Below are 25,773 nucleotides of genomic sequence, written 5' to 3' on the forward strand. Positions count from 1 at the left end.
TGGCTGAACAAGACCTCGCGGGCCGCATAAAATAGCTTCGCGGGCCCTAGTTTGCTCACCCCTGTTATAAGATATGGCAAACATACTTTGGTTAAATATCAAAAAGCTACTAAGCGGCTTTAAAAATGTGGTGCATCATCATAGTCATTCTCATCATCGTCGTCATCATCATCACCATCCTAGTCATCATCATCATCACCATTCTAGTCATTATCATCATCATCACCATCATCATAAGTATCATCCTAGTCACCATCATCATCATTTGTTCCTTTTTATTTTTATTATCTTTCTCCTCATCATTAGAACAATCATAGAATATATCTATCTACTTTATGATCAAGAAATTTTTCTGTGTTGATTGCACGATGATTTACATTTTCTTGTAACTTGTCTACATAATTTCTGTTTTTGTGTGTGTGTTTGTCTGTTTGTGTGTGTTGTGTGTGCGTGTGTGTGTGTGTGTTTGTCAGTCTGTTTCTATGTAGAAAGGACATTTTTTATTTCAACTGGTTGATTTATTATTGGATTTCTTGAGTTGTGCTTCACGTTGTTGTTTTGTTGTTGTTGCTTTTGTGTTTGTCGTTTTAATTTTGTTGTGTTGTATTGTTGTGTTTGTTGGTGCTGTAAATTGTTTGTTGTGTTGTTTGATTCCTTGGTTGTGTAATTTTGTTTTGTTGTTGCCATAGATAGATGTGTTGCTGTTTTGTTGTTGTTTTTGTTGTTGTTTCTATTGTTAATATTGTATAGTTACTATAAAAATGTTATTTGAATTGTTGAATGATTTTGTTGCTATTGCTGTCTTTGTTGTTTTTGTTTTTCTAAGATGTGTTTATGACATGATGTTATGTTGAACTAAGTGGATGATGTGGTAAAATAAAACTAAATTTCGGCTAATTTGTTTTTTTTAGACAAAAATACTTTGATACCAATGTCATTTAAATAACAACACACATGCAACGTCATGAACACTGACGTAAGTTTCGCAAAATGTTATCAATATATCTTCAATAACAAAAACAACAACACGACAATATAAACAACAACAAACGCAACAACAAATATAAGAAAATACATAAATAAACGCTCATAAAAATGAAATCGCCGCCCATAGCAGCAAAAACAACGAAAACATCAACACCAATAACATCAGCAAAAACAACAACACCAGTGACTACTTCAGAAACAACAACACCAGTAAAACTAACAAAAACAACGACTATTTCTCGACAGCCACAACAACCACAACGACCACACAAACGTTAAGAGCCCGCGTGTACGGATGTGTAGAGCTGTGCGACTGCAGAGGACAAATGATTAATCTCGTAGATAGATGATCCTATTGAATTGAACGATCAAATTATTCGGATTTAAAATTTAATTATTTAAAATTCAATTTATTTTTATTCTATTTAAATATAAATAAATAGTTTAAAATTGTTAAAATTATGTAAAAATATATTATGTGAAGGAGATTACATAAAAATAGACAATTAGATTAAAATGCAACTTGAATTTTTCCAACAAAATTATTTTTCCTTTAAACTGAACTGTTGGACGGCCTGGAAATGCTTCCATCGTTGCATTTTTTTATTTTTCCTTTGAAATTATTTTTTGAAATCTAGCTTCATAGTGAGTCACTGTTGTTCAATAAATGTAAATTAAATTATACTTCAATTTACTTTTAAATATCATGATAAATCACATCTGATGTATGTACCTTTACACATTAGCATAACATCAATCCACGTTTTTATCCCCATATGATAATCTATTTATTTTAGGAAGAATTTTCAACCAGTACTTCACCCAGCTTTGCATAATAACGTAATTATATTCATTCAACGCAGGGTGCTCATACGAACCTTGCAATGCCTGCTGGACATCCAATCAAACCTGCACTTTCACTGTCTAGACAACTCACGTGAGGCTTCAGACGAGTTGAACTTCCGGTACATTGAACCAATCGTAGAAGAGACGCAACACTTCCTATCCGAGTTTCCCTGCGAACTGCCAGCCAGTCTGCAGTTGAAGTACAAAACCAATTCAGCAAGCCCATTCAGTTCATGGTTCCTCAGAAGTTCGACGACAATCTCTTTGCCAATTGTTACCTCGTTGACTTCAGACTATCGAATAAATTTCGTTTTAAACATTTTCCTCATTTCAATTATTATATTCTGTGTTGCGTTTCTTGTTTTTGTCGTAATAAACGAGCTGGTTGTTGTGAGTTTTCACTTATGCCTTTCACATTCTTGTTGTATCATTTTGTTTTTGATTGTGAGAATAATTTTTTCATCTGAAACTTATATTTCGAACGTAGCAGACGTTAACGCAACGATTGTTAGTCCTCTGACTTGGTTCCCACCATCAACAACGCACGTAGCTCTAGTAGAAATTGTATGTGTCGTCCTACCATTTGTCGGTGCGGCGTTTACCTTATTATTTTTGTACATCCCAAATGAATTCAATTCATTTACGTTACTCGTTTATATTAAAAAGAATAAAGCGCTTCAAATGCATTTAGAATTATTAGCTAGGTGATTTAAACGAATGAAAAATTATTGATAAATAAGTAAAAATGAATTAATTATTAACCGTAACTAGGAAATGGCATTTTGCATTCGTTCATTTCTATATTTTTTTCTTTTTTAAATATTCTCTCTTCAATCAATTTTATTGTTATTTGTCCTAAACTTTCAATGTCGATATTTCAAATTTTTGTTTTAAAATAATTAAATGTATCATAATAAATGGCTCTCATTGTTTTTTCTTCAAAAATACCGAAACGCGTCGAAACAAATTATACTATACAAAAGAAAATCTCATTGAAAAACTTATTGATATTCAACAAGTGACACAAGGACTTCACGAAAGTTAATCGTTGTTGACCGCGATCTCTTTTTCCTGCAATCTTTCCACTGGTTGTTAAATTTTCCATTCTTTCCTTCCGCATGAAATGACCAAAAACCTTTAATTGCCCCCATCGGATTATTTGTAGTAGTTTCCTCTTTTCCAAACCGGACTGTTTTAACACATCTTTATTTGATGTATGAGAGGTTCAACTAATTTTCATAATTCTTCTCAAAAACATGCATCTTTTGCTATAGCTATCCTTCTTTTAATATCCACATCCCATTTACAACCTAATCAGACTTCCGAGATAATTGAAGCAGTTGAATTGTTTCACCTGTTTACCATTAATGATCATGAAGCAGATCAGAGCGATTTGGCTTTTACTGATAACCGTGCACTCTGTTCTTTTTTGTTTGGGAATGATTCACACAAAAAATAATTGGGGCGTCAAATATTTTGTCCCATCCGTTGAAATGTTATGGTTTTGGTAGGTTTCAGAGCAAATTAAGTTGAGTTTATTATGTTTCATATTTTGAATTTTAATATTTTGAATATTTGATAATTTAAACTTGAAATAAATGAAGGAAAAAAATATATGAATATTTATAATTATATTCTTCGACGCCGCTCTTATCATTGAAATAAAGTGATAGAGCATTTTCAATACCAAAGTTGTATGTAGATGGATGACGTCACAGAGCCCTGATGTCTTATTATAAGTATATGTCTGATACTGAACTTAAACAAATGGCCAAAGATAGAAAAGAATTTTTGAGACAACAAGAAAGATTAAGATGGATGTCGTCGGCTTTAACGGTTCCTTATTAGTTTGAACTTAAGAATGAATGATATGCTGTCAATGCTCTATCAATTAACTGCTATAAAAGGATTTGGTTTATTAATAAAATTGACATAACAATATGCAAGTGAAAGTATGTCACTAACTCCTAATTTATTGTATAATGACCATTTTTGCAACCATCTAAAATTCTATTAATGGACGTGACGATGCATCCACAACTACTTTATTAGATTCTTTGATTTTTTGTCAAGGGTTAGTGTTCTGTTTTGTTATCGTTCATTTTCCAAGTCGATGTTGATAATATGAAGACTAGACAAGACATCAAGTCGATTGAATAATGAATGATTTTTAAATGATTTTCAATTTTAGAAACGATTGTACTTAAATTTTACGATACAATATGGATCACTCATATTCGACTGAACGGGAAAGACTGCAAAAAGTGGACCATGCCTATTTCTCCATTGGTAAGAAAACTCCGAAAGTTGTACTGAGGAAAGCTCAATCCAACAAGGAACAACGGGATGGAGAGAGGCAGCTGGTTGACAAAGATCATTCCTATCATAGAATCAATCCTGTCTCTGCTTTCCATTATAATAATAATAAACCTTCTAGTCTCCTCACTGCTGACAAGAATAAAAAATCTCATTTCACACATCATCACAAACCTGTCACAAGTTGGTCCACTTTTTTAATTCTCATGTCGGTGTGCATGTTGTGTTCTTTTGGTTCACATTTAATACGTCAGATTATCAATTAAGTTTTTCTAAACCCTGATTCAGAAATCTAGTGTAGAACTTACTTGTTTAGAAAGTTTCTATAATAATAAAATTATACATAATGTACATAATTTCATATAGTATTATTATAGTTCATGTTCTTTGTCTTTCGATTTTATTTTGCAATATTTATTTCAAATAATTACATGTTTTAATGATTCACATGCTGCAGTAGGTAGACGACCCAAACAAAACATAAGTTGTAAAAAGATGTTAGCAATTACTGGCCAGAGAAGTAGGCATACAACGAAAGAAACAAAACAATTGCTGAAACACAAATCTCTAAATTTACAACTGAAGGCACCGAATGTTAAACTGGTTGCACACGTCTTCGCAGATGAAGCACATGGCACAGACAGCTTCTCCGACCATAGTTACTTCAACTACAGGTTAGCTGAACCACAAATTTTTCTTTTATAACTGATTATATTGGTGAAATTACCATAGATTAATTATACATTTCATTATTTTTGTTATTATTGGTGATGCTGGAAACTAATTAAAACTATTTTATAATATCTCAAATAATTATAATTAACTTCTATTTAGAGCATTTGAATTACTTTTAAAGATTACATTTATTACTGCAGCTATCAAAACATGACGAAAGTGATGAATGTGAGAACTCGTGCACCAGTTTATAAATGGGTCATTCTGATTGAAATTATTAATTGTTATGACTAATTTAATGACCTGATCATTGTAATGACCATTGGAATTATTTGTAACTATGGCCTAACTAACCTATCATTTATATTTCTATAGAGACTCCTTTTCACTACTGATTGATGTAGAACCAGACAACTACACAACGGCAAACAAACCTTATGCATCTAACAATCTGATTTCTGTTATCAACTCATGTGAATTAAATGATGAACTTCTGGAGAAAAGTAACGATATATCACAGTTGAAAATGTCTTGCTCACTGGATCATGCTTATTTCAGTGGGAACTCACAACTCTTTCAAGTGTCTTTGTCAGCAAATCAGTGTAATTCCTGATAGTTTCATTTTTATTTCACAATTTTTTTTAATAAAATTATTATTTTGTTTTAATTTTTATCAAAATTTTGATTTTTATTTTTAAATTCAAGCATTGCAAATAATTATATTTTTAGAATTTTTAGAATATCTCAGAAAATACGGTTGCATGTACATTTTATTTAATTGCTCATTTGCTTGCTGAAAAAATATTAAAAACCTCAACTGGTAACGGAAATTAAATATTAATAATTTATTTTTGTAATAAATCGCCTCCACTACATATGGTGATTTTTCTATCCTTCGTATTGCCACAACCTGAACTAATTGATTGAACATTAACTGTTGAGGATTTGCAATTCTTCTTGCTCCCTCCGTGATGAAATCTCTTCCACCACGCTGCTTAGATAGCTGTGAAATTCTTTTCTTATGAAGTCAGCATCATCACTTGTGTTTATTGTAATTGTGTTCATGTTGGAAATTCTTTCACCTGTTTAATGAATGTGTAATATTTTAGGAATTTCTGGAAACAACCAACTAATTTGGTCATCTTTATTTAATAAGGTATGGGATCAAGTGGTTCTAAAAACCAATGATCATTAGAATGGCTGTAGTAATCCCAGGTTTGCTAGGTGGCTTGCTTGCTGTTTCAAACTAGATCGCTGTTTTGGACCTACTTACATTTATCATGAATTTCTGCAGCATGTTTTGAAAAATTTTAATGTCAATCAATACCAGATTCTTATTGCCAGGCTGCATAAAACAAATTGTTCTCTAATCTTTCAATAGTAAAGTTAAGTGTTTCATAACTATATAGGTGGCATTTTATACTGTCTTCTCAAGTAGAATATTTAAAATTTTCAAACTGGGTAACCTAAATCGTTTTTACTGCGCCTGTTGATGCTGTGGTTGCTTTCTCTCAGGTATTGAAATATGACACACTGTCTTTCGCGAAGTCCTTGTTGTTCTATGAAGTAATCGTACCTTGCGTTGGTCGGAACATATATTCAAATTAAAAAACTTAAGATGAAGGAAATAAGAAAACTACCAGTAATTGAGTTCGTTAGGATTAACATTGGAATAATCATACACAAGTAGTATTCCTTGGCAGTTATTTGCCATGGCAGGCCAGCATGATGAATATCTGAGATTGGTGGATGATTGATAAATAATGTAAATATACAACATTACATACACATTAAGTGATGTTCAGAAAATAACTTTGTGTCTCCACTGCAGTCCCACAATTCTACATCCACTTTTGTCACTTTGTCATCAACTTGGAGATTGGGAACTTCAAACTCCAATATGCGACATCCTTTCGTAGCTTTATAAATTGGCTCCTGTTGTAAGCTGGTAACTTCGGATAATAAATTTGATAGGGCTGTTTTGCCTGACTAAATTAATACAATAAATATGCATTCTTTCGGTTTACCAAGTTTGCTAAACGTTACTTAAAAATTATACTTAGAAATTAAAATAATGAATTGAATCAATATCAATTCATAATGATTGATTCAATCAAATCAAATGAATGATATTGAAAATTGAAATAAATATGAAATCGGAATGGTCATTTGTTTGATGATGTGCAGTGTTATATTTATATCGGTGAAAATGAATTTGATAATTTTTGGGCGACTTACGAACTTTAGACGGGCCGACCACAACGAGTTTAATTTTCATAATTTCTATTGGGGAACCATTTACCACATCATTTTAATAATTTATATAATGTTATCTTTTATTTCTTCAATCTCTATGACAACCATTGTCATACATTATATAGCACTTTCTTCATTCAAGCTTGTTCAAACAATCCTATCCATGCATATAGAATAAAATCTTATGTTCCAGCGCAAATTTTGGTGAGACGTTCAAAGAATCAAAAAATTGTGCAGTGAAATTTAATTATAATAAAACTATGTGTTAAATTGATGTATTACATCAAAATCAGACACACACGTACGCCCCAAAAACTGCGTCAACAGCAGTGCACGCGTTTGAACCCAGTAACGAGACAACGCATCAAACATTGCAGATGATCGGTTACAATTCGCCAACGATCTACAACAAAAAAGTTACAAGAATCAAGTTTTGGTTTGATTCATTTATTTCTGTTTCATTCAAATTTTTTTTTTGTACATTTGATTCTCATACCAATAAGAAAATTAGCAAAGACTTATTTACTTAGTCACATTCAAATCATCAATTATTTTTAAAACAGTGTATTGAGAATTTGTATATGAGATCTTAAAATAAGGTTCTGGTTCAGACAGCAGAAGTTCACAAATAGGTTCATTATCTTGGTTAACGACGTCCTCAACATCCCATATCTCAGCCAAGCTACAGTTTTGCCTGCCAATGTAAAAATAAACATTGTAAAAAAGTAAAAATCCAAAACTGAGTTTCGAAAATGCGTGAAACAAAAAATTTGAAAAATTTTTATCTTATAAAATGAGAATCAACGAATGTAACTTGATTTCTACTATTAAAACAAATTTAAATGAATTCTGATTCTAATAGGAATAAAATAAATTTCCATTTATTTCAACGTTCAAAAAAATGAAATATTCTTGCCTGGATCTCCCTCTGCACCAGACAGGTTCAACGAGAGCATAATGAGCACCCATCGTTTTCATGGCCTTCCATACATCGGCTAATGGTTTCCTGCTATACATGTTGTACACTGACTTTGTCCTGCTCCTAATGTTTGTTCACCTTTCGAATTAACTTAAAACAAATCACGAAAATGAGAAAAAGCAAAAACATTAAATAAAAATGAAATGAACTGCATACCAGTAGCCAAACACAAACAAAAGTTTGATGTAACCTCAACTTAGCATTTTCATAGTGTGGATGGTTGACTATGAACCTTCCTGTAGACAACCGCACAGCAGACATACTTGGCATGGACCCAGCAAACACTGCATCTTAAATTTTTTTAATTCTTAATATCGTTTATAGTCTTATTTTAAAAGTATCATTGAAGTAATCACAGTAAATAACAAATATATCTCAACAAATTAACCTATATGTACAAAAAATTCTAACCAATCATTTTCTTTCTGAGAAAACAAAAAAAAATAAATAAAATGTTAAACAGAAAAACGAAATGTTGTAAAAAATTAAGAACAAGACAAAATAGATTAAAAACCAAACCAACTATATTCAGTGTTATGATTGATCCATTGTACCATCCTCTCAGTACCGACGTCATCAAACTGACCCTGAACAGATAATTGAAACTGGACATTGGACACGCCTTGGTATGAAGCGAAACTCATGATAGCTATCATCAGCGAGATTTTAAAGTATGGCGTTTTGACTGGCAGCCTGAAACACTGTAACCAACATATAATGGTGTATATCGGTATTATTATTATTATTATTAAGAAACATTTATTAAGCGCTTATTAAACAATTTCATAAGCGTTCTCTCAAAAACAAAACAAAATGTTATATGTGACTGTTCATAAAACGAAAATCAAAGTAACAAATTTTACAATTTCACAGAAAATAAAAATGTCTTTAGTTCTTTTTTAAATAAATCCAGAGAAGTTCCCGATCTTCTTAACATAGGTGGAAGGTTATTCCAAACAGAGGGACCAGCCACGGCAATGTCCCTAGAACCAATTTGCAAACGCGTGACTGGCACCCTTAGCAGATTCAAATCATCCGACCTGAGATAGGAAGATGATGCTGTTTGTTTTCTGGTAAATTTATTTTTCATGAATTCAGGTGACATGTCATTTATAGACTTGAACATGAGAACTGCAATTTTAAAGACTATCCTTTTGTTAATTGTCAACCAGTGTAGTTCATTCAAAATCGGTGTCACGTGATCATACTTCAAACCACCAGCAACGAGTTTTGCAGCTCTGTTCTGCACCGACTGAAGGACGGCAACTGATGATTCCGGCAATTTGTAGAACAAACTGTTGCAGTAGTCCAAACGAGATGTAATGAAGGCGTGGACCAACGTTTCCAAAGTAGGTCTATCCAACGAATGTCGAATTTTATACATGCTTCTAAGGTGGATAAGACTTGATGTACAGATCTTTTTGATGTGATTTTTCATTGATAACTTGTTGTCAAGCAAAACACCCAGCTAATGGTATATCAACATCTCCTATTTTAACAGAACTAAAATCAATTTTCAGCAATTGCTGCCACGTTCCAACCGGAAGTAATTGAGTTTTGCATTCGTTTAGTTTTAACGAGTTTGATGACATCCAACGTCCTACCTCTGATAAACATCCGATAAATCTCTCAACTTCAGTTTTGAACAAACAAGGAGAACTAGTAACCAGCACCTGAATATCATCTGCAAATGCATGGCAGACATATCCGTAGGAGCTGATTATTTTGGTAATTTCCGACGTGTACAGGAGTAAAAGAACGGGTCCCAAAACTGAGCCTTGAGGTAACCCTGACGTTATGATGGAAACCTCTGATACTGAGTCATTAAATGAAATCTGTTGTGTCCGATTTGATAAGTATGATTCAAACCATCTATATACATTATTCGTTACCCCGTAATTTTGACGCAGTTTTGCCAGAAGAACATCATGGTTGACGCAGTCGAACGCTGCCGACATATCCAAAAACGATAGTAATGATATTCTCTGAGCATCTGCAGCGGCGAATAAACTTGATAGGACATTCAATAATGCAGTTTCGGTTGAATGAAACTTCCTGTATCCTGATTGATTGAGAGGCATTAAATTGTTTTCTGTTAGATGACTCAACAAAAACTTGAGAACAACGCGCTCCATGATCTTTGAGATAAACAGAAGGTTGGATATCGGCCTGTAGCTTGCAACATCGTTGACATCACCATTGGCTTTTTTTAAAATCGGTAATATGTATGCATGTATGTATGTATGAGTGTATGTATGTATGTATGTATGTATGTATGTATGTATGTATGTATGTATGTATGTATGTATGTATGTATGTATGTATGTATGTATGTATAGTTAGTAAAACGAAGTTACGTTAAGTATATCATTACACATAAAACAAGAAGCTATAACAGCACACACACACACACCTTATCCGATGCGAGCAATGAGATGAGAGCACACATGTGTGGCACCATGAACAACTTCAACCTCATCACCAAGACGGCCATGATCACAAACGACAACAGCTGCAAAGACATGTAGTGTACCTGGGTAATCAGTATATATCAGAGGTTGTAACACACAACTGCTGTACATATCATGGTATTATTGTATATATGGTGTGGTAGCGTACATAGTAAGTACTGCCGCGCACATATGGTACATTCTTGTTTGTAAACAGTATTTTTATAAATAGGATTGCTAGTTATGATAAGTTATACACAGCCACACGCACATGCGCGCACACACTTCTACACGTTGTTGTTATGTAGACAGTTATTCACATTTTAATAATGTCATTTGTGACATTTTGTTAAACAAAATTAAAATCAAATTCGTTATACAAAATAAAAAATAATATTAACAACGCCGATACAGACGTGGGAATCATCGTTAACACCCCCCTCATCATCTTCCTCCCTATCTCCCTCATCTACATTTGACTGCTTACAACAATTTCCAACTTTCTCTTGGCTGTTACCTCGTCCAGTGCACAAACTGCCAATCCTGTCAGAAACCCTAACGTTTCAAAAAATCATCAAAATTATCTAATCCCAATATATATTATAGGCAGAAATATTTAAATGAAATAAGATCTTACTTCAACTGTGATCTTTTGATGTTGATGTAAATTTTTTGGAAAAGTTGGAAACAGAGTTTGAGGAAAATTAAAAGTGCCAACCAGAGCAGGCCAGTTTTGGAGATCTCAACGAACGTCTTGGGATCATGCAGAAGCCATAGTAAATGTGACAAATTCAGTGAAATAATCGTAGATTGTTGAAATCATGGAATAACTTCTTTATTCAAAAACTCGATTAATTCGTGAAATAATGCACAGAATGATTTGTGAATTAATCATAACTATCATATCATATCATAATTATAATGGATAAAGAAATGGAATGATTCAATCTAGAGATACACTCACTAATCTATAAATCAATCAACCAGGCAAGTAACTAATCAATTTATTCATTAGCCTAAGCATTCTTTCAGCCAAATGATAAAACACCAATGAATCAATTATTCGTCCTAAGTTAATCAATCAATCAGTCAATTAATTATTGATTAAATCATTCCATAATTCATCCATTCATTTATTCATTCAATCGTTCAATTAATTAACCTACCCTTAACTCAATGAAATCAAACTCAGCGGCACATGTGTACAGTTTGGTGTGGAATGTTTGGAAATGGAGAAACTTACTCTTCAACAGATCCATTATATGACCCTAAAATACAGCAACGTGTGTTAATTAATACCGAAATTTTCATAGCCAAATTATAAATTTCTTTTACAACGAAACTATAGAGACAATATCTATATCATTCTATATCATCCTATATCATTCAATAGCATTGTATATCATTCAATATCATTGTATATCATTGTATCATCCATCTATCAACGTCATTTTCAAACAGTAAAATGAGATGATGAAGGATGTATACACATTCAACAGGAAACGAACGTCATCATCAGCGTTCAGGAGCACTGAGAGTGTTGATTTCATCACAACGCAGCTTAAAATGTACACCGGTAGAAATATCTGAAGATTATAAATTAAATAATTAATTAACCAATTAATTAATTAATTAACTACTTAAATAATTAATTAGTCGATTAATAATTAATGAATAAATCAATCAGCCAGCCAGCCAGACTTTGTATAGACAAAAAAAAACAGTATTACAGTTAACTAAAGTTAATTTAAGAAATTTCAAAAACGGTCGAAATAAATGACAGAGTTACTAAAAAGAATCCAGCCGGCTTACAAAATGCCAGAGCTTGAGAGAAGATTTGAAGTAATGTTCCTTGACGTTTATGAAGGTCTGAAATTAAAGATAAATAAATAAAATAAACGTTAAGTTTAAAAAACGAAAGATGAAACGAATGTAGAACGACACACACAAGAACATTTAATTAGATATTTTTTGGAAAATTAATGAAATGAAAATATGGAGAAACAAACTCTGAAGCTTACCAGAATAAATATAGTGCTAGAAAACAAGAAGGAACATAGAAGCATTGAGTTGAAGAACTGGAGAAGACTGCACACAAACAATCCTATCTTTATGACATATTAATTCAATTTATTCTTTATATAATAATTAAAATATGTAAATAAAATGCGTATTAAATACTTAATTTACATTGAAAGTATAATATATAAATAACCTAAGTAAACAAAAAGTTCATTGACCAATGCATTACTTCAAATCACTCAAACCAATACTAAAATACATAAATGTTCAAAAAATTTTAAAAATTGTTAAAACACACACACACACGCACGTCCACATAGAGATGAAAAAATTAATATAAACATGGACTTACAAAATGTGCTAACGCTATGCATCTGATCTGACACATGTGCACAATGTTGCACAAGTACAACAGAAATACGATGGATGATTGAGTTAGTAACACAAACTGACTAAACTATAAAGAAACATTCTTGTCTAGTTTTAACTTTATTTATAACTTTATTATTTAATAATTATTTAATTAAGTAATAATTATTTATTACCGTAATATAACATACTTTAAAATGTGCATTTTAAACGGAGATATAGTAATTAATTAACAATTAAATAATTAAAACAATCATGTTGAATTAGTTGAATTAGCAGAATATTTTTTTTACAAACTTCATTACTAACTTGCCACGACAGAAGAAAGGTCAAAGTTGTGACAGTGAAGGTTACTTTCAGTACCATCGACGGATGCCTAGTTCTAAGAAGCAAAAGAACAAAATAGGAAAACTTTATTTATTTATTTATTTAAATTAATAAATGAATAATAATTATAATATATAATTATAATAATAATAATAATAAATGAATAAATTTGAAAAAGAACAGTATTGCTGCTACATAGTTATATCGTCACACACACACACACACACACACACACACACACACACACACACACACACACACACACACACACACACAAACACACACACACAAACACACACACACACAGACAAATCTACAAACTTCAAAACAATGAGAGTCAGCAAGAGATGAGCAAGCCAGCATGGAAAGCCAAAACATTCCCTTAACGTTGGAGTCAGATACACCCTTGTGCTCTAACAAAAAATAAATAACACTTTGAAGTAAAATAAAATTAGATGGATTGAAAGTAAGCGAATGAATGAATGAACGAATGAAAGAATGAATGAATGAAAAAATGAATAAAAATAAAACAACAAGGTGGTAAATGAATGAATGAATAACAATAAAATATGGCTATATGAATAAAAAAATTAATTTCAATTTCAGAAATCACTGGAACAACGTTATGACCTCTGCGTGGTTGTAGAAGAACATCAGGACGCTGATCAATCCACCAATTAAACTGCCATCACTGAAATAATCATAATTATCATAATCAACGCTTGTCATCATCATTATCCTCGCCGACAAAAAGTTATCACCATCCATCAACCAATGAGATGCTACAAATGGACCTGATGTAGAGAGCCAACAGAAAGATCATTCCAACCATCAATCCATTCCACGTGAACACACACTCCAGGTAGAAGTATACGGGCTCACCTATTCCTGTTCAAATGAAAGAATGAATGAATGAATAAGTAAATAAAGAAATAAATGAATGAATGAATTAACAATGAATGAAAGAGTGAATGGATGGATTTATGAACAAATGATTGAATAAACGAATGAAACATTTGATAAATTACTACTATATTTACTTAACAAACAAAAATATTGAAGATGTCCATCATAAATAATATTTTCAATTTTCAAAAAATTTTGACATACATGCAAATTTACCTACAATAAATAAACATGCACCAAGCAATCATACATGCATACATACTTTGTGGAATAAGGAATGACAAAAATTTTAAAGAATTCTAAAATTAAAAAATCTTATAATTACCCTCACAACTAGTCACAGAGCCAAGGTCACGACCTCTGTTGACCTTGTAACAGATTCTTGAGGGTAAGTTCAAGGTCGAATAAATACTTCTGGTGAATCGATAGAGTGATGCTATCACAACCTAGCATGTTTGTAATGTTGATGATAGCTTTACGAAAAGTTTACAAATACATTTAAAAGTTATAAGTTTAAAGAAAAATGACACTTTTGAATAAAAAAAATTAAATTTACTCAAATTCATAACTCAAAAACATATTCAACTTATTAAATCACAAAAATTTAGTTAAAATACCAGTCAACAATGATAAAAAGTACTATTACAAATACTGTGTATTTATACCTCAGGATATATATTGAACCTTTGCAGTGCATTTATAACATCAGGGTATTCGATGCTTGAGTCATTAGTCAATTTTTTCAACCCATCAATGAGTGATGTTTCATTTATTAAATTCTTGTAAAATGAATAGTAGAAGCCCTTGAATTATAGAAAAAATTTGATTTAGTTTTATGTAAAATTTAGATTGTAATAAGTTTTTCTAAGGAGATTATATACTCATTACTTATTTAACTTATAATACAAATTTAAATTTATACATAACATAACACAACATAACATAAGGAAGGATCATAGTGGTTCAGTAGATATCTCTGTGTGAGAACCACTGGGATCGATTTTGATTAATAATATGGATTTAAAATCCCAATCTTCCAAGTCTGACTTTGAACTTCTGCGTTTTTTCGACCAGCTTATTCCAATGTTCAATAACTCTCGGACTGAAAAATATTCCTTTTACTGTCCCTACTCTTTCTTTTAAAAGCTTGAATTAGTGTTCTCTTGTTGTGCTACTATTATCTGTAAATTGGAAGAATAAGGATGAATCTATCTCATATTTACCCATTATGATTTTGTACGCCTGAATGAGATTTCTTGTGCTATTTCTTCTCTTCTAGTCCTATGTTTGTCCAAAGTTGTCAGCCCACATCTCTTCAGTCTTTCCTCTTGTGAAAGTAATAATATAGTAATGCCAAGGTAATAATGATTACTAAATCAAGTTTGAACATTTTTTAATGAAATAAAAATTAATGATTAGTAGATGAGAAGAAATTGATAGCACCTACAGCTTCTGATTTAAATGATATCTCCCTCTCCAACTCCGACAGATGTGAAAAAAAATATTCATTCTCAAATAAATGGCTGAGATAAAACCTAAAGAGATTATGGAAAAAAATCTCAATCTACTGAATAAAAAAAGTAAAAAATGACAAAAATTAAATTGAATTAATATTTAAAAATGGTAATTTTAATATAACATTGTTATAATATAATTGTAATAATAATAATTAATTATTACATACCTGTGTGAAATTGATATTAAACAGGCTGAAAAATTAAAAATTTATTAGTTTAATTATTATTTTAATTGCCATATTTATTATATTGTGTATTTTTAAATTATTTAATTTTTGTAAGACATTATTAAGGAATGAATGTCATTTTGCTTTTTCTTGACAATCCTACTCTTCTCTTTCTTGTTACTTCATAAGCCTTATCTAGGATTATTTATTAAAACTCGCTCTAGTATCGCCTTTCTGATTCTACACTCTATCCTTTAAGTAAAGCTTTTAACTCTGCTGATCGTCTAGTTGCTCCTGCCTCTTTTCTTTCATAAATCTCCACATCTTGTTCTCTTGCACTTCCTACCTATAAATTATAGAACAATTTTAAAATTTGCACATTTATGTATATGTCTTAATCTAAATTATTTCCTAAGTACTTATCGGATATATTAATTAATTAATTAACCTATCAAATGCTCTGGTTTATTATAGTTTTCTGGTTCCCACTTCTTAACTCCTGTTAAACACTTCTTTGCTAAATCTGTATTTGCTTTTTCTGACTTTTTTCTATGGAACTATCTCCTTCTCTGACTGTTACGCTAGCACTTACAATGTCCAGAGTAGATCTCAAAACCCATCTGTCTACAAAATTCTTTAGGAGTGCTATTGAACATCACGGGAATATATTTTAATAACAAAATTAACTAAATAAACATTATTCAATTAATTATAAATTTTTTATAAAATTATTAAATAAAAATATTACCACCCAAAGTTATAAAAAGGGCAAATTTTTTCACACATATTTTCTCACATGATGCATTTTTCATTTTATTCATCAACTGCTAAAATCAATCAAACTAAATTAAATCTTTCTTATGAATGACTAATCTAATGATGATGGTGAAATATTGTTAATAACTTACTTCTTACATAAATAAAATAATTAATAAATATAATATTTTTGTGGTTTATGGTTATTTATTTATTAATATTAATTATATCTGATATCATTAATTTTATTTATTTAATATTTGCTTTGATGATTTTTTGTGTGAATACTGATATGTAATAAAATGTAGTTTAATAAAAAATGTAATCTTGTTTTGTGTGTTGTGTCACATCACTGATCATTTTTTATAAGAGTGATCAAAAAAAATTTATAATGATTATAAAAAATACGAAAACTACGAGCTAGTGTTTAGAAAATCTGACGTGCGTCTTTAAAATTCAATTAAATGATCTTTTAAAAGCATTTGTAGGCAATAGTATAAGATAAAACGACCAGAACGATAATTAAGAACCACAAAAATGAAAAAATTATTAATTAAAAATAGACGCTGCTATTTACATAGGTAAAATATTCAAAAATTGGGCAGACAATTTCACAATTGCATTCTCGTAACATTATTATAAATGATTACGTAGTTTCAATTCTTAAGCTATGAATATGAAAGAATGAAAATTCTGATAATCATTTTAAGTAAAAAAATCATTAGTATCTCAGTGCACAAATACATAATTTTCAAGATATACTAATGAATTAAATTTGAGTAGTGCCTAGTGGTTATCTTTATTGTGTAAATTTAACTTTTTAAGGATGGAATCCATATTATTCCGGACTTAACATTTAAAGGAAAAAATTTGGGAATTACCAAAGCATCTGCTAATAGAAACAAACAGCATGCAGCAACCTGTCTGATACATACATACATACATACATACATACATACATACATACATACATACATACATACATACATACATACATACATACATACATACATACATACATACATACATACATACATACATACATACATACATACATACATACATACATACATACATACATAACATACATACATACATACATACATACATACATACATACATACATACATACATACATACATACATACATACATACATACTTACGTATATACCTACATATATACATACATATATCAATACATATTACATACATACATACACTCATACATACATACATACATACATACATACATCCATACATACATGCACACACACACACACACACACACGCACACACACACACACACACACACACACACACACATATATATATATATATATATATATATATATATATATACATATATATATAGATACATGCAACATATATTGATAGGATTGCTGGAATGAGATCAGACGACACAGGAGTACATTTGAACATTTTATGATAATATCATGCATTCAATTGACAATTAAAGATTTTTATTACTATTTCTTAAAATTTTGTATATTTACTGTTTAGTAAATAAAATAATTGTTACGGGAGGGATAATATTCAATACAAAGTTGCAAAAATATTTTATTATAATTTTAATATCCAGCAAAAATGGCTGTGAACGGCAGCTTAGGATCAGACTGTTTCAAATTCAACTTCGCAATCGTATCTCGAATCTCAAAAACTTTTGTAGACAGTTCCACGTTTCCTCTGCGCGATGGCCAGACAATAAACCTGGAGAAGGCTCGCAAGGAGCACGAAGACCTGGTCGAGGCCCTGCGCCGGGTGGGTCTCGATGTCATCGAACTACCGACAGACGATAACAACCCGGATGGAATATTTGTCGGAGATATCGCCGTCGTCATCAATGGCACCGCCCTGATGTGCAATCCACCCACGATCAAGGATAAGCCGACCAGGCAACGAGAAGTAGGTGCAAATTTTATCATGTTTATTTAAAAATTTTGTTTCATATATTCCATTTGTACATTTTCCTTGAAATACAATAGCTTTTTTGCGATTGATTTGTCTACATTTAAACTTTGTCATTTGTTAATGAGCAATATTAGTGATTTAATTGCTTGGTAAGGTGATTTTTTATAGATAGAGTGGGTGGGTGATAGACATGAGATATGGATAGGCTTATGCAACAACACTTTCGAAATAAAAGGATGACGGATTACTGTTTGTTTTCAACTGTGTATCTAAATGCATTGCTTCAACACGATGTAGAACATTGATTTTTGTTTGTCTACCTGTAGGCTCTTCTGCGTTACATCATTTGAGTGAACCAATGTTTGTGTATCATAAAGTAATAAATTATCCAATTATTAATATAATCTAATCTAATATAATATGATAAAATATATAATAAATTTTAGTATTTTTAAATCGTCCATTAATATTATAAAGAAGCGTTCTATCCACGAACATTAGCACGTCATTTCAACTGAAGGATCTGCGATACCTGCAAGATTAGGAGCATAAATTTAGGTACGCTTTGCCCGTTACACTTACAAATGATACAAGGTCGGTGCTTATCTGTTCAACATCACACGCATAACGTTCTTTCGTTCGTTCGTTCGTTCGTTCATTCGTTCGTTCGTTCGTTCATTCGTTCGTTCATTCGTTCGTTCGTTACTACATCAATTAATAAAACTGATAAAAAGTATTTAACGTGGATGGATGCTTTACTAGCACTAAATTTATCAACTAATAAAGCATGGTTAAGGCCGTAGATATGTAATAGTAATGGCGTAATATAAAAAGGTGCTGTATATTAAAAACTATTTATGGGTGACATTGAAGAATTTCAAACAGTTCAATAAATCTATCAAATAAATTTTTTTCATAACTGACTATCAAAAAAACGAGTTGAATTTATAAAAATAACGAGGCAAGTTTGCATTATACAGATACAATACAACATTTCCATGTTTGATTCTTATATACAAACATTACAATGAATTTATACATGTATACATAAATATAATGTATCGTGATATATGATATACAAACTTATGCATCAATACAAAACTATAAATTCTTCGACAGTTAAATAAGTATCCATTCTTAAATCAGCCAGGAAAAGGCATATAAACTAACACATTGATAACCATTATCTATTGACTCGTATCTGTTATTTATTTCTTTGCTCATTTTTTGTATCCATTATTTATTTCTTTGTTTATTTTGTCTTTGTATGAATGTTATTCACTCCGATTAACTAATCAAGTACCTTCATTTATTCGAGTACCGAGTAAATTACTCGATCTTACAACGAGTGTTATTCTAGAAAGTATAATTAAATTAAAAACGTAATATAGATGCAGGCATATACACAACACATTGCACAAAAAGATGTATAGTAAATATTAATCTATTTATTTTTATTTATACATAATAATTTCATTTGTTCTTTCATTCATTCATCCAGCTAGTCATCCATCCATCCATCAATTTATTCACTCATTCGTCCATTCGTTCGTTCCTTTGTTCATATGTTCTTATGTCTAATTTATTTATTTGTTTGCTTATTTATTTATCACCCAGTAATATTTAAACAATTTATATGGTGGATATTTTTCATCGGAACATTGTTCGAAACAGACGTTTGTTGTGCATAAACTTCTACGCTATATGTGATGTGATTCATAGCAATTACTTATAACACAATCAAACATAAACAACAACAGAACCAACAACAACAACAGAACCAACAATTAAACAACAACGTAAACATAAACAACAATTAAACATAGCTGGTTGTGGTCCGCCAAGTGTTGAGGAAAGAGTTGGGTCTGAAGGTTATAGAGGTTGAAACTGAGAAGGCCATCATTGAGGGAGGTGATGTGCTGTGGACAGGTCAGTCAGCCAGCTCAATACATTATCATGAATAACATAATTTATTACATAGTTTTTTACTTGGGGCAATATTATAATTTACATAATGTAATACATATTCATATAACTTCATTTATTACATAGTTTGATACTCGACCTGTTGTCATAATCTACACAATTTTATTTCATTGTCATTATTGTTTGCAGCAAAGCGTGAATCTTACAACAATAAATAAATCTTTATTGTTTAGTTGACTATTTTACCGATAATTCTGTGACGAGCTATTTTTTGATCCTAATTAGTTATGAATTATAACAACACTGAATTAAAATGAAAATAATTTCTTGCCAAATATAAAACAATTTCTTGAATCATTCCCTTCTACAAAAGGTCGCGAGATTTTCGTGGGCCTATCAGAAAGAACGAACTTGTTAGGGGCCCAAATGGTTGCGAAGGCATTCCCTGAGTACCCCACCACCGTCGTGAAGGTCTACCCACCTGCCTTCCACTTGAAGGATTACATTGGCATGGCTGGTCCCGAGATCATGGTCATCGGAAAAAGTGATGGCGCCCAGAAGACTTTTGCTGTGAGTTCATTGGTCATCAGGCCCGCATGGGTCACGTGGGAAATGAACTGACGATGAATGTTTGGTCGAGTGAATCTCGATTATTAGAATATGAATTAGAATGTTAATAACATTATGTTATTCACTGATTGCATGTGCTTGCTAAGGAGGTAACCTTGAACACTTGATTTTAAAACAAAATACGCTTGGTTTTTTTACGAATAACTAAGCATCATTCTGCTAAGAGACCAGCTTTTTTTCAGCAATGTTTGTAATGTAAATAAACCAGAATGCTCAGTAATTACATTTCCGCTAAAGTTTTTTATTTATTGTTTGTGATAGTATTTTTTTTATTGTTATCAATATTATTGTTATCATCCATTTTTCCACTCAAACGCCCGACAAACAAATCCAGGAAATACGAAACTCGGGAGCGATAGGATACAAATACATAAGCGTGGATGAGGACGAAGCTGCTAACGTCATCTACGTCAACCGGACACTACTACACCTCAATCAAGATCAGATACCGAAAGGAGCGGCTGTAAGTACTACTACTCAGTAATTTTACTGTTGACTGGTCGGTAGCATCATTGTTTCTGTGCTGGCAATGATTGTGGTATTTAACATCGTCCGTTGTTTATCAAATTTGTTTGTTTGAGCAGCGAGCTATCAGTGTTGCTTTAATAACAATTGTGTTAACATCGTCGTCGTCATCATCATAATAATCCTAGTTATCATCACTATCAACATCTTCGTCATCATCATCAACAACATTATCATCATCAACGACATCATCATCATCAACATCATCATCATCGACATAACGACATCATCATCAAGGTTTACTTAAACAAGATCGATTTCTCTCGCGTGTCGATAAAGATGGAAGAGCCATTAAAAAGAGGTTGTTCGCTGACCAACTGCATCCTGTTGGTCAACAGAGTGAGGCATCCAAAAAAAATCCCGACCACCGTCCAATGAAAAATCAAATGATGATGCAATCTCTTTTCTGATTGGATGTCTAAATTTTTTAAATTGCCTAATTGTATGGTTGGTTGATTGGTTGGTTTGATTGGTTGGTTAGTTGGTTGGTTGGTTGGTTGGTTAGTTGGTTGGTTGGCTGGTTGTGGGATTGGTTGACAGCTTTTGTAAATATTGTTTGATTGGCTGATTAGTTGACAATCGGTTGAAAAGCATCTGATAGAAATTAAATAGATAGAAATAAGAAATAAATTGAAAGAAAAAAAGGGAATAAAATAGAATAAAAGAAAGGAAACAAGAGAAAACAACAAACACACAAACTCAAATAATTTAAAAAATTTTCACTGCAGCCATTTTTTCTCCATTCTGAATAATCCCGATTAATTTTTTTCACTACAAAAACTTATTTAAAAAAATAAAATGTTTTCAATTACGATAATTATATAATATCATATATTTTCACATAATTTTACTTTTAATACATTTTATTCCACATGATTCATTTCATATTGTATTACAACAAGTCTACGATGATTCCATGCTAATATATTCAGAATCTGTATGAGCCATTTTGAGTTCTGGTGGTTCGTATTTCATTTTAATGTGGATACTATAAAAGCCTCTTCTTGGAGAGCCCTTAAACTTTGAGGTTCATGCCAAATAGCCCCCTCATGGCTTGCCCTTCTATCTACATGGACCCGTTTATTTTAATATTAATAAATAGTATATACACGGTTTGATCGTTTAAAATGTTTCTAAATTTACATATAGACATACCGCGAATATATAAACATTAACATTAAAGACGACACAAACACACACACACACATACATACATACGCAAATATACACACACACATACATACATACACACACATACACACACACACACACGTGCGTTTATTATTTATATGTATGTAAGTGTGTGTATATATTGTATATATTATAGTTATATATATATATAGCCAACATACATATATATATATATATATATATATAGTATATACTCTATATATATAGCCAACATATAATAAATGTATAAATGTTTGTATGTGTATTAAACTTTTGTATATGTGAATATTTAAATCCATGCTGCTTTACTATTCGCGATAGCATAACTTTTTTGTTACATGGTTGCGATATGTTAACATTGTTTTACGTTACCTTACATTAAAAATTACATTAAGTGGCATCAAGTTTCGCATAATTTTTAAACTCTATTCGTTGATACTAAGGAAACACACGTTCCATATTATTATTTTGGTGTCATTTTAATGGTAATTTATAATCAACATCACATACATACCACAGGAATAAACCTGTTAAAAATCCCATTCCATTACATTATATCACCTTACATTACATGCATTACATGTATTACAATTAATTAGGTTTATTAGTTTCTCACACTTTTGCAAATTTTCTTCCTAAAAATTTTGTAATAATTAATGTACGAAAGGGTTAGTTATACGACTGATCGATTGATTGATGAATGAGTTGATGAGTGAAATGATAAACGAATAAGTGAGTAAATGCGTGAAGTTGGGCATTTTTATTTCCATTTTGAACTAAACCGACAATTCTTTTTCCACTCTGATCGATGTTATTCAATATGATTTGTTCAGATATAAAATTACTCAATTATTTTCTCATTTTTACATTTATCATTTCCACACTTGATTTTATAGACAACTTTTTTAAACTGATTATTTTTGTTGTCAATATTTGTTGAGTATAATAAACACTACGCCACGTCATATATTGAAGATAATCCACCGCTAATTTTACTAACAATTTAATGAAAATTTTAATAGAATTCAATCCAAAATTCTGATTGAAATAGCTGAATTTGACTGTTTCGGTAGGGTAGTTGTTAAGTATTATTATTGAAAGTCGTATTCGTTGCATAAATGTCTTCAAAGAAAAAGTTTGATGCAAGGCCGCTGTACAAGAGAGAATGAAATGATTTGATACTATTTTAAAATAATTATACAAAGAGTAAATATAATGAACCATCAACAATGTCAACTTTTTATGATTGATTTATGATGATAAGTATGTGGTTTAAAATAACCTTTGAGTCCAAAAAAAGTGTTCCAAGTTCTATTTTTTTTAATTACATCATTTTCTGATACTAATACAAAAGTAATATTTTTATTATCAATGAAACACACACACACACAGACACAGAGAGAGGCTTATATTTTAATCATCATTTGTATCTTTATATTGTTGCATTTATACAAAGCTTTGCTGTGTTCACCTGTCATATGATGGAGTTTGGTCTGTATATGATTTTCATGGATATATATGCCGTTTTAAGAAATATTATTTTAATTATAAAAATAGTTAAATATGATAAATTATTTGTGTATTTAAGAATAATTTTGGTACTGTCTTTTTTCATCTATATTTTCTCTTCTATTTTTAGCTGTTACAATTAAGTATTATATGTATTATTATTATAATTGAATAATTTATATTCTATCTAAATATAAATACCAAAGATAATGTAATTGCAAACTTGCATGCGCATAGCATACTTAGGTTCAATAATTAATATGTTAAATTATTTGTCGCTTTCTATATCTATCAATTTCTAAAACTGCTGTCCTCATTTAGGATCTGATTTTAACAACTATTTTGTAGAACCTTTCGAAAAATTTCTGAGACTCTATAACAATGATTGAATGGATATAAATATATAAGTATTTGTTTAATATATTTTTGTGCAATGTGTAATTAACTTAACACGTGCTGTGAATTTGTAGTTTATGTCTAAGATACCTATACTTAAAAGAATGAATTGTAAAAAAATAAAGGAAATCCTAATTAAATAATAAAAGTAGATGAAGGTTTTTGTCACATTTATTTATTTATAAAAATTTGTAAAATTTTTTCCTTTCTTAAAGATTTTGCCATTTGGCTTATTAATGTTGAAGTTGACACGAGAGGTCTATTATTTATCATTGCTTCAAGTATATTTGTTTCACACTGTCATCTAATCTTAGAATTGTTAATTTTAATCACAGTTTTATAAATCTTTTTTTTTGTTAATTCTCATAAAATTTCAAACCAAAATGTACATGAAAATTGTTAAAATTTAGTACGAAATTAATCTAACGTAACGAAACCAATCAAAACTCAACATCGATTAATTTCATCTCAATATTAAAGACAAATTTTGAGTGACATTGATTTTATTTTGCTAAGGTTTGACAAATTAATGCCTCTTCATACCACATTTAAAATCTCTCTTCTATTCGTTTCGTGATATATACACCATTTGCATTACTTTCTGAATTTATTTAATTTTATTTGTAAATTAATCAAAAAAATAAAGTGAATAAATTCTACAGCTTGTCAAATCTGTTAAAAATATTGTGTTATTTATACATATTACTCTAACAAATTTATTTTATCTGTTTTTCAATTCATCACTCATTTGCATATTTTCGACTTTTAATTAACATTTATCATGTCCAAATTTTAAATTTTTCTCACTAATTCATTAATTTTTTGTTTTTTCTTCAATTTTTTTTTATTTCATCAAAAAACCAGTGGACATTAATCATTTGCTTTGACGCTAATGTATTGAAAAAACGTTGAAACAAACGTCCGGTGGTTGGCTCATTTCACATTTAAAACAATTTAATAATATACCCAACATTAAAATATTTTAAAGTAATAATGAAAAAAGCGATACAGACGATAGAATAATAATAAGAATGATATTAATTAGCCGATATATTAATAGTTATAATAAACATTTTTAAACTGTTAAAAAATTTGAGATTAGAGAAAAACTATG

General features: G+C 30.7%; 5 protein-coding genes across 5 annotated transcripts; 2 read left to right on the plus strand and 3 right to left on the minus strand.

Annotated features, from left to right (window-relative positions):
- Positions 1–1,904: 1,904 nt before the first annotated feature.
- HELRODRAFT_175073 (hypothetical protein) lies at positions 1,905–2,984 on the minus strand (the record flags this gene model as incomplete). The annotated part of the gene is made up of 2 exons (XM_009022510.1): positions 1,905–2,126; positions 2,865–2,984. The coding sequence occupies 2 exons, from the start codon at positions 2,982–2,984 to the stop codon at positions 1,905–1,907; spliced, it is 342 nt and encodes a 113-aa protein (XP_009020758.1).
- Positions 2,985–4,055: 1,071 nt separating this feature from the next.
- Positions 4,056–5,437, plus strand: HELRODRAFT_175074 (hypothetical protein; the record flags this gene model as incomplete). The annotated part of the gene is made up of 3 exons (XM_009022511.1): positions 4,056–4,332; positions 4,607–4,823; positions 5,200–5,437. 3 exons carry the CDS (start codon positions 4,056–4,058, stop codon positions 5,435–5,437), a joined length of 732 nt encoding a protein of 243 aa, XP_009020759.1.
- A 1,023-nt stretch (positions 5,438–6,460) lies between these two features.
- Positions 6,461–6,813, minus strand: HELRODRAFT_82307 (hypothetical protein; the record flags this gene model as incomplete). Its single annotated transcript, XM_009022512.1, has 2 exons — positions 6,461–6,560; positions 6,638–6,813. Coding segments are annotated over 2 exons (276 nt in total), but the record flags the coding sequence as incomplete, so codon positions are not given.
- A 789-nt stretch (positions 6,814–7,602) lies between these two features.
- On the minus strand, positions 7,603–15,688 carry HELRODRAFT_82169 (hypothetical protein; the record flags this gene model as incomplete). Its single annotated transcript, XM_009022513.1, has 18 exons — positions 7,603–7,752; positions 7,972–8,122; positions 8,250–8,349; positions 8,583–8,744; positions 10,463–10,592; positions 10,911–10,965; positions 11,153–11,262; positions 11,676–11,777; positions 12,018–12,095; positions 12,519–12,613; positions 12,880–12,988; positions 13,210–13,282; positions 13,549–13,640; positions 13,858–13,918; positions 14,022–14,115; positions 14,459–14,579; positions 14,799–14,936; positions 15,581–15,688. Coding segments are annotated over 18 exons (1,929 nt in total), but the record flags the coding sequence as incomplete, so codon positions are not given.
- Positions 15,689–17,997: 2,309 nt separating this feature from the next.
- HELRODRAFT_185727 (hypothetical protein) lies at positions 17,998–22,536 on the plus strand. Its single transcript, XM_009022514.1, has 5 exons — positions 17,998–18,497; positions 20,330–20,432; positions 20,803–20,999; positions 21,394–21,522; positions 21,822–22,536. The coding sequence occupies exons 1-5, from the start codon at positions 18,180–18,182 to the stop codon at positions 21,960–21,962; spliced, it is 888 nt and encodes a 295-aa protein (XP_009020762.1). The 5' UTR covers positions 17,998–18,179; the 3' UTR covers positions 21,963–22,536.
- Positions 22,537–25,773: the final 3,237 nt, after the last annotated feature.

Source organism: Helobdella robusta (assembly GCF_000326865.2).
Source record: "Helobdella robusta unplaced genomic scaffold HELROscaffold_32, whole genome shotgun sequence".
NCBI classification, from domain to species: Eukaryota; Metazoa; Annelida; class Clitellata; order Rhynchobdellida; family Glossiphoniidae; genus Helobdella; species Helobdella robusta.

Coding starts and splice junctions, on each gene's coding strand:
- HELRODRAFT_185727 (XM_009022514.1), top strand. CDS start 18,180: ATGGCTGTGAACGGCAGCTTAGGATCAGACTGTTTCAAATTCAACTTC. Junction 21,000..21,393: donor GCGCCCAGAAGACTTTTGCT/GTGAGTTCATTG, acceptor AAACAAATCCAG/GAAATACGAAACTCGGGAGC. Junction 21,523..21,821: donor AGATACCGAAAGGAGCGGCT/GTAAGTACTACT, acceptor ATCATCATCAAG/GTTTACTTAAACAAGATCGA.